At 40.6% G+C, this 9,313-nt stretch overlaps 1 protein-coding gene across 1 annotated transcript in view; it reads right to left on the bottom strand.

The window, feature by feature from the left end:
• Positions 1 to 208: 208 nt before the first annotated feature.
• Positions 209 to 9,313, bottom strand: part of LOC131996414 (uncharacterized) — a 38,715-nt gene continuing 29,610 nt past the window's right edge. Inside the window, exon 3 of the mRNA XM_059366083.1 lies at positions 209 to 436. Within this exon, the coding sequence (XP_059222066.1) occupies positions 209 to 436 (228 nt within the window). The remainder of the gene's footprint in view (positions 437 to 9,313) is intronic.

Here is a 9,313-nt window from a genome sequence, read left to right as displayed (position 1 = left end):
CAAAAAAAGAAAACCTCTGCGAAAAATGAAAATGCTTTCAAGTGTATGAGCTAATCCAAGGGAGCGAGGTGGTTAAGAAGACAATGAAAAGTTGGTCTTTGTTGGTCGTGTTTTTCTTGGTGGAAAAAATCACAATGTAAATTCAAACAAACCAGGCAAACAACTGAACATATTTGCGAAGTGACAGAAGAAAATAAATGATGATGAGCTAGATGGGAGTGCTGAGTGGCTGCATGCACTTTACCATCATTCTCATGTTCATCACCCTCTCAACAAGGGTAGATATCCACAGAGCATCATCAGCATCACCATCATCATAAATATAAGCATTCGCCACCTTATTACCGTCGTCATCAATGTCAGGAACGTCATTATCATTTCGTGATTTTGGCGTATATAAATCGAGAATGTCAAAAAAATATGGCGAGCAAAATGTCTGTGAGGTGAATGAATGAAAATTTAACTGAAGTTCAATTGAAAGTGGGCTTAAATTGGAACTGAAATTAGAGTCTGCTCAAAAAGATTTAGTGTTATTTAAATATATATATATAACCATAGACGAAACGCATCCCAGAAGGTTAGTGTGAGTTGCTATCTATGGCTTTCTATTTGATAAGGGAATCTCCGATCATTGAGATCGTCTCGAAAGAGAAACAAACAAAAAACAAGTAAAAGCGAGCTAAGTTTTCCCGGCATCTCTTCTTAGGCCAAACAAACAAAAGCGTTGTAAGTTCGGCCGGGTCGAATCTTTCATACCCTCCACCATGGATCGCATTTGTCGAGTTCTTTTCCCGGCATCTCTTCTTAGGCAAAACAGGATATAAGAAAAGATTTGCTCTGCTATTAGAGCGATATCAAGATATGGTCCGGTTTGGACCACAATTAATTATATGTTGGAGACCTGTGTAAAATGTCAGCCAATTCGAATAAGAATTGCGCCCTTTGGGGGCTCAAGTAGTAAAACAGAGAGATCGATTTATATGGGAGCTGTATCGGGCTATAGACCGATTCAGACCAAAATAAACACGTATGTTGATGGTCATGAGAGAATCCGTCGCACAAATCAGGGAAATCGGATAATAATTGCGACCTCTACAGGCTCAAGAAGTCAAGATCCCAGATCGGTTTATATGACAGCCATATCAGGTTATTAACCGATTTGAACCATACTTGACACAGTTGTTGGATATCATAACAAAATACTACATGCAAATTTTCATTCCAATCGGATAAGAATTGCGCACTATAGGCCGAATCTTATATACCCTCCACCATGGATTGCATTTGTCGAGTTCTTTTCCCGGCATCTCTTCTTAGGCAAAAAAGGATATATTGTAAGAAAAGATTTGCTCTTCTATTAGAGCGATATCAAGATATGATCCGGTTTGGACCACAAATAAATTATATATTGGAGACCTGTGTAAAATGTCAGCCAATTCGAATAAGAGTTGCGCCCTTTGGGGGCTCACGAAGTAAAATAGGGAGATCGATTTATAAGGGAGCTGTATCGGGCTATAGACCGATTCAGACCATATTAAACGCGTATGTTGATGGTCAAGGGAGGATCCGTCGTACAAAATTTCAGGCGAATCGGATAATAATTGCGACCTTTAGAGGCTCAAGAAGTCAAGATCCCAGATCGGTTTATATGGCAGCTATATCAGGTTATGAACCGATTTGAACCTTATTTGACACAGTTGTTGAAAGTAAGAATAAAATACGTCAAGCAAAATTTCAGCCAAATCGGATAGGAATTGCGCCCAATAGAAGCTCAAGAAGTCAAGTCCCCAGATTTGTTTATATGACAGCTGTATAAGGTTATGAACCGATCTGAACCATACTTGGCACAGATGTTGGATATCATAGCGAAATACTACGTGCAAACTTTCATTCCAATCGGATAAGAATTGCGCACTCTAGAGGCTCAAGAAGTCAAGACCCAAGATCGGCTTATATGACAGCTATATCAGGTTATGAACCGATTTGAACCATACTTGGCACAGTTATTGGATATCATAACAAAACACGTTGTGCAAAAATTCATTCCAATCCGATAGGAATTGCGCACTCTAGAGGCTCAAGAAATCAAGACCCAAGATCGGTTTATATGGCAGCTATGTCAAAACATGGACCGATATGGCCCATTTACAATACCGTTCGACCTACACTAATAGGAGGTATTTGTGCAAAATTTCAAGCGGCTAGCTTTACTCCTTCGGAAGTTAGCGTGCTTTCGACAGACAGACGGACGGACGGACAAACGGACGGACATGGCTTTATCGACATAAAATTTCACGACGATCAAGAATATATATATACTTTATGGGGTCTCAGACGAATATTTTAGACAATTGTCTATCCGAACGTTTTTTACCAAAACATATCAAATTTGCACACAAATTTGACAATGAAAACAAGTAAAAGCGTGCTAAGTTCGGCCGGGCCGAATCTTATATACCCTCCACCATGGATCGCATTTGTCGAGTTCTTTTCCCGGCATCTCTTCTTAGGCAAAAAAAATGATATAAGGAAAGATTTGCTCTGCTATTAGAGCGATATCATCTTGGTCCGGTTTGGACCACAATTAATTTATATGTTGGAGACCTGTGTAAAATGCCATCCAATTCGAATAAGATTTGCGCCCTTTGGGGGCTCAAGAAGTAAAATAGAGAGATCGATTTATATGGGAGCTGTATCGGCCTATAGACCGATTCAGACCATAATAAACACGTTTGTTAATGGCCATGAGAGAATCCGTGGTACAAAATTTCAGGCAAATCGGATAAGAATTGCGCATTCTAGAGGCTCAAGAAGTCAAGACCTCTGATCGGTTTATATGGCAGCTATATCAGGTTATCGACCGATTTGAACCATACTTGGCGCACTCTAGAGGCTCAAGAAGTCAAGACCCAAGATCGGTTTATATGGCAGCTATATCAAAACATGGACCGATATGGCCCATTTACAATACCAACCGACCTACACTAATAAGAAGTAGTTGTGCAAAATTTCAAGCGGCTAGCTCTACTCCTTCGGAAGTTAGCGTGCTTTCGACAGACAGACGGACGGACGGACGGACGGACGGACGGACGGACGGACAGACGGACGGACATGGCTGGATCGACATAAAATTTCACGACGATCAAGAATATATATACTTTATGGGGTCTCAGATGAATATTTCGAGTAGTTACAATCAGAATGACGAAATTAGTATACCCCCCATCTTATGGTGGAGGATATAACAAGTAAAAGCGTGCTAAGTTCGGCCGGGCCGAATCTTATATACCCTCCACCATGGATCGCATTTGTCGAGTTCTTTTCCCGGCATCTCTTCTTAGGCAAAAAAAAAGGATATAAGAAAAGATTTTCTCTGCTATTACAGCGATATCAAGATATGGTCCGGTTTGGACCACAATTAAATTATATGCTGGAGACCTGTGTAAAATGTCATCCAATTCGAACAAGATTTGCGCCCTTTGGGGGCTCAAGAAGTAAAATAGAGAGATCGATTTATATGGGAGCTGTATCGGGCTATAGACCGATTCAGATCATAATAAACACGTATGTTGATGGTCATGAGAGGATCCGCAGTACATAATTTCAGGTAAATGGGATAATAATTGCGACCTCTAGAGGCTCAAGAAGTCAAGATCCCAGATCGGTTTATATGGCAGCTATACCAAAACATGGACCGATATGGCCCATTTACAATACCAACCGACCTACACTAATAAGAAGTATTTGTGCAAAATTTTAAGCGGCTAGCTTTACTCCTTCGGAAGTTAGCGTGCTTTCGACAGACAGACGGACGGACGGACGGACGGACGGACGGACGGACGGACGGACGGACGGACGGACGGACGGACGGACGGACGGACGGACGGACGGACGGACGGACGGACGGACGGACGGACGGACGGACGGACGGACGGACGGACGGACAGACGGACGGACATGGCTAGATCGACATAGAATGTCGCGACGATCAAGAATATATATACTTTATGGGGTCTCAGACGAATATTTCGAGTAGTTACAAACAGAATGGCGAAATTAGTATACCCCCCATCTTATGGTGGAGGGTATAAAAATCGCCAAAAATCCGTTCTGAGATATTTTAAATAGAGGTAACTCTAGCTGTGAATTCACTTACTCACTATGTTCGTGATAATTGCTGCAAATCGCAACCTTTTTATACCCTCCACCATAAGATGGGGGGTATACTATTTTCGTCATTCTGATTGTTACTACTCGTAATATTCGTCTGAGACCCCATAAAATATATATATTCTTGATCGTCGTGAAATTTTATGTCGATCTAGCCATGTCCGTCCGTCTGTCCGTCCGTCCGTCCGTCTGTCTGTCGGAAGCACGCTAACTTCCGAAGGAGTAAAGCTAGCCGCTTAAAATTTTGCACAAATACTTCTTATTAGTGTAGGTCGGTTGGTATTGTAAATGGTCCATATCGGTCCATGTTTTGATATAGCTGCCATATAAACCGATCTTGGGTCTTGACTTCTTGAGCCTCTACAGTGCGCAATTGTTATCCGATTGGAATGAAATTTTCCACGACGTGTTTTGTTATTATATCCATAAACTGTGCCAAGTATGTTTCAAATCGTTTCATAACCTGATATAGCTGCCATATAAACCGATCATGGGTCTTGACTTCTTGAGCTTCTAGAGTGCGCAATTCTTATCCAATTTGAATGAATTTTGGCACGTAGTATTTCGTTATGATATCCAACAATTGTGCCAAATATGGTTCAAATCGGTTCATAACCTGATATAGCTGTCATATAAACAAATCTGGGGACTTGACTTCTTGAGCTTCTAGAGGGCGCAATTTCTATCCGATTCCTTCTCGATCAATAGCGCACGCTTGGATACCAAATATTCCTTCAGATCCAGAATCCATACTTGAGAGACTAAGAGAATGTTATCCCAATATTTCAAGTGCCGGCTGGATATAGACAGACTAGTCAAGTGGATCACGAGGGCCCTGAATTACTCGCCTGTGTCAGCGTGTAATAGTGCCAACCCAAGGGGCAAACTGCGACCGACATGGTGGATCCCATAACTTTTTGGCCTAAGGAAGGGCTGCAGAAAACTTTTCAAAAGGGCCACAAGAGCACCACATGTTTGGGACGTTTTTAGGGCTGAGCTTAGAAAATACAAGGGCGAGCTGAAAAAGGCTCAGATGGAATTCTGGAATATCCATGGAAGATACATCTGAAAGAAAGATATATGGGCGGCCACTCAGTGAGTTGGCCTTGAATATATATATCGGATTCGTGTTTAACTTTAAAAACCCTCTTATTTGAGCATCATATTGCAATAGTCAGAAAGTACTTACTATTTGGGTGGTGTTGTGGGGGTGGCGTGGCCCCATAGACACTTTTCCCGAATATTGATATCAAAGTTGTGCTTTACTCCCAAAGATCTTTCATTTGATCCCCATATTGCTATGGTCGTAAATTTGTCTCCTTTTGGGGGATGTTTTTGTTGAGAGGCGGCCCCCCAAACACTTGGTCCCATATTTGGATAACAGACTCGTATTCTACATTTAAATACCTTTGATTTAAGCCCCATACTCCCCAGAAACGTGGTCCCACATTTGGATATCAGGTTTGTATTCTACTCGCAAATACCTTTCATTTGAGTCCCATATTGCCATGGTCGGTAAATATGTCCGTTTTAGGGGTGTTTTGGGGCTTGGGGTGGTCCCCCTAGCACTTGGTCCGACAATTGGATATCAGATACATATTCTTATCCTAAATACCTTTCATTTGAGTCCCATACTGTCGTGATTGGCCTAAATATATGTTTGGTAGGTTTTAGGGTGGGGTTTGGATACCAAATTTTTATTTTTAGGGTACTACATGAGAGCACACAAAATTTCGCTTAAATCGCACCACCCATCTCCGAGATCTGGCGTTTCTGAAAATTAGGGTAAGGGGGAGGGTAGTACCCTATTTTCAGCAGGGGGTCATTATGCAAAATCTGTGAAAATTTGAAGAAAATCGGTTCAGCCGTTTCTGAGTCTATAAGGAACACACAAACATACAAACAAACAAACATACAAACACACACAAATTGATTTTTATATTGGGTTGCCCAAAAAGTAATTGCGGATTTTTTAAAAGAAAGTAAATGCATTTTTAATAAAACTTAGAATGAACTTTAATCAAATATACTTTTTTTCTAAACCAAGCCAAAAATAACAGCTGATAACTGATAGAAGAAAGAATGCAATTACAGAGTCACAAGTTGTGAACAAATTTGTCAACGCCGACTGGATGAAAAATCCGCAATTACTTTTTGGGCAACCCAATATATAAGAACAAGATGTTTCCTTCCAGACCAACCTACACAGCATGTGAAAATTTCGAGAAAATCGTTTCTGCCGTTTTTCAGTCTATGCGGAACAATCAAACCGAGTCAAATATATCCGTTATTGGCTAATGTGACCATTTTGGGTGTTTTTTGCGGGAGCGGGTTAACCCCCTATACTTCAACAAGAATTTGTATGCCAGATTCGTTATCTACGTTCCTCTTCCGATACCGAAAAATTATATAACCCATGTTTTCTTCCAGACCAACCTACACAGCATGCAAAAATTTCGAGAAAATCGGTTCTGCCGTTTTTCAGTCTATGCGGAACAAACAAACCGAGTCAAATATATCCGTGATTGGCTATTGTAACCATTTTGGGTGTTTTTTGCGGGAGTGGGGTAGCCCCCTATACTTCGACATGAATTTGTATGCCAGATTCGCTATATATACTCCCGAATACCTTTCATTTCAGTCCCATGATCGTCAAATAAACCTATTTTAAGGGGTTTTGGACCTGGGGCGGCCGCCTACCTCGCTTGGACCATACTTTTATTATGAAATTTATACTCTACTCTTGAATACCTTTCATTTGAATCTCATAGTGTCCCGTTCGCTCCACTTTTATTTTTGGGTAGTACTTTTGGGGTAAGAAGGAGGCTCCCATATGATCTATATTGGACCACGAATTCGCTCGGAGGTATTAATACTATTCTAAAGACTTAATTTCCGCCCGATATTTTCATGATGTCCGATTTAGGAATGTTTTCGGCGGTGAGGTGGTCTCCTAGTCACTTGGCCCTGAAAAAATATCAGCATCGTGCTCTTGTTTCAAATACCATTTATTTAAACCCCATTTTGCCATTGGTTTAAGTAGAGTTTATAGGATGAGGCGTCCCCAAACACTTGACCATAAACTTGGTTACCAAATTAGTTTTCTAATCTCAAATACCTTTCATTTAAGCCCCACATTGACATGGTCAGTAAATATGCCAGCTTTAGGGGTGTTTCGGGGAGTGGGAGGTCCCCAAATACTAAGCCCTGAAAATATAACAGCATCGTTTTCAATTCTCATGTATCTATATACCATTTATTTGAAACCCATTTTGGCATTGGCCTCGAATTTGGATTTCAAATTCATTTTCTAATCTTTCATATAAACCCCTTATTGAAAAAGTTAGCAAATATGTCCGGTTTGGGGTATGGGCCCCAAAAACTATCAATATCGAGCTCCACTATTTCTAGGACCCAAATTGATTTGGGCAGCAAATACGTCCCATTCGGAGGTTTTTATGGTGGTGGTATGTCCACTAGACAGTTGGTCCCGAATGTTGATATCTTATTTGTGGTCCACTCTCAAATACCTTTCATTTGATCTCTATATTTTCATTGTCGGAAATTTCCGGTTTGGGGTTGTTTTGAGGGATGGCGCGGCCACTCATTTACATGGCCTTGAAAGTCAAGCGCCCCCCTAGGTACCCCATCCGAAATTTGGATACCAAATTATTGTTTGTAAGTTGCTATAAGGGAAAACACAAAATTTTCCTTAAATCACAAAGGTAAGGGGGAGGGTCCGCTCCCTCTTCGGATATCAAAAAATGTAGTGCCGTATTTTTATCACGGAATCATTATGCACCATCAGTAAAAATTTCAAGAAAATCAGAACAGCCGTTTCTGAGTCTATAAGGAACACACAAACAAAAAAACGCAAATTGATTTTTATACCCACCACCGAAGGATGGATGTATATTCATTTTGTCATTCCGTTTGCAACACATCGAAATATCGGAGTTTCTTAGTCAATTTGGCCCTTCGTCAATTTGGCCCAGTTCGGTCCGGACTTAAATATAGCTGCCATACAGACCGATCCTCCGTTTTAGGGTCCTAGCCCCATAAAAGCTACAATTATTATCCGATTTTGCTGATGTCTTAGGCCCTTCGACAACTTTCTTCAATTTGGCCCTGATCGGTTCAGATTTGGATATAGCTGCCGTATAGACCGATATCTCGATTTAAGGTTTTGGGCCCATAAAAGGCGCTCAGATCGGTCCAGATTTAAATATAGCTGCCATATAGACCGATCTCTCAATTTAAGGTTTTCGGCCCATATAAAGCGCATTTATTGTCCGATTTCGCCGAAATTGTGCTTTTTGTAAGGCTCTTTTTTTGTAAGGCTCTTCAACATTTTTCTGCAACTTGGCCCAAATCGGTCCAGATTTGGATATAGCTGCCATGTAGACCGATATCTCAATTTAAAGTCTTGGCCCCATAAAAGTCACATTTATAATCCGATTTCGCTGAAATTATTATCAGAGGCTTCTCGACATCAGTATCGTATATGGTTCAGATGGGTTAATTTTTAGATATAGCTACTGCACTTATTAGTATTTGGTCCAAATCGGAACATATTTCGATATAACTGCTATGGGACACAAGGTATGAAATTTTCACCGAATTTTTATAAAAGGTGGTTTACATATATACCCAAGATGGTTGGTATCCAAAGTTCGGCCTGACCGAACTTAACGTCTTTTTATTTGTTACTTGTTATCTTATAAATAACAAGTAAAAGCGTGCTAAGTTCGGACGGGCCGAATCTTATATACCCTCCAACATGGATCGCATTTGTCGAGTTCTTTTCCGGCATCTCTTCTTAGACAAAAAAAGGATATAAGAAAAGATTTGCTCTGCTATTAGAGCGATATCAAGATATGGTCCGGCTTGGGCCACAATTAAATTATATGTTGAAGACCTGTGTAAAATATCAGCCAATTCGAAAAAGAATTGCACCCTTTGGGGGCTCAAAAAGTAAAATAGAGAGATCGATTTATATTGGAGCTGTATCGGGCTATAAACCGATTCAGAACATAATAAACACGTATGTTGATGGTCATGAGAGAATCCGTCAGTTGGTCCCGAAGACGGATGGACATGGCTAGATCGATATAAAATGTCGCGACGATCAAGAACATAAATA

Source organism: Stomoxys calcitrans, chromosome 1, assembly GCF_963082655.1.
Source record: "Stomoxys calcitrans chromosome 1, idStoCalc2.1, whole genome shotgun sequence".
Taxonomy (NCBI): domain Eukaryota; kingdom Metazoa; phylum Arthropoda; class Insecta; order Diptera; family Muscidae; genus Stomoxys; species Stomoxys calcitrans.
The sequence above is the reverse complement of the archived record's forward strand: the minus strand, read 5'-3'. Positions and strand labels throughout refer to the sequence as shown.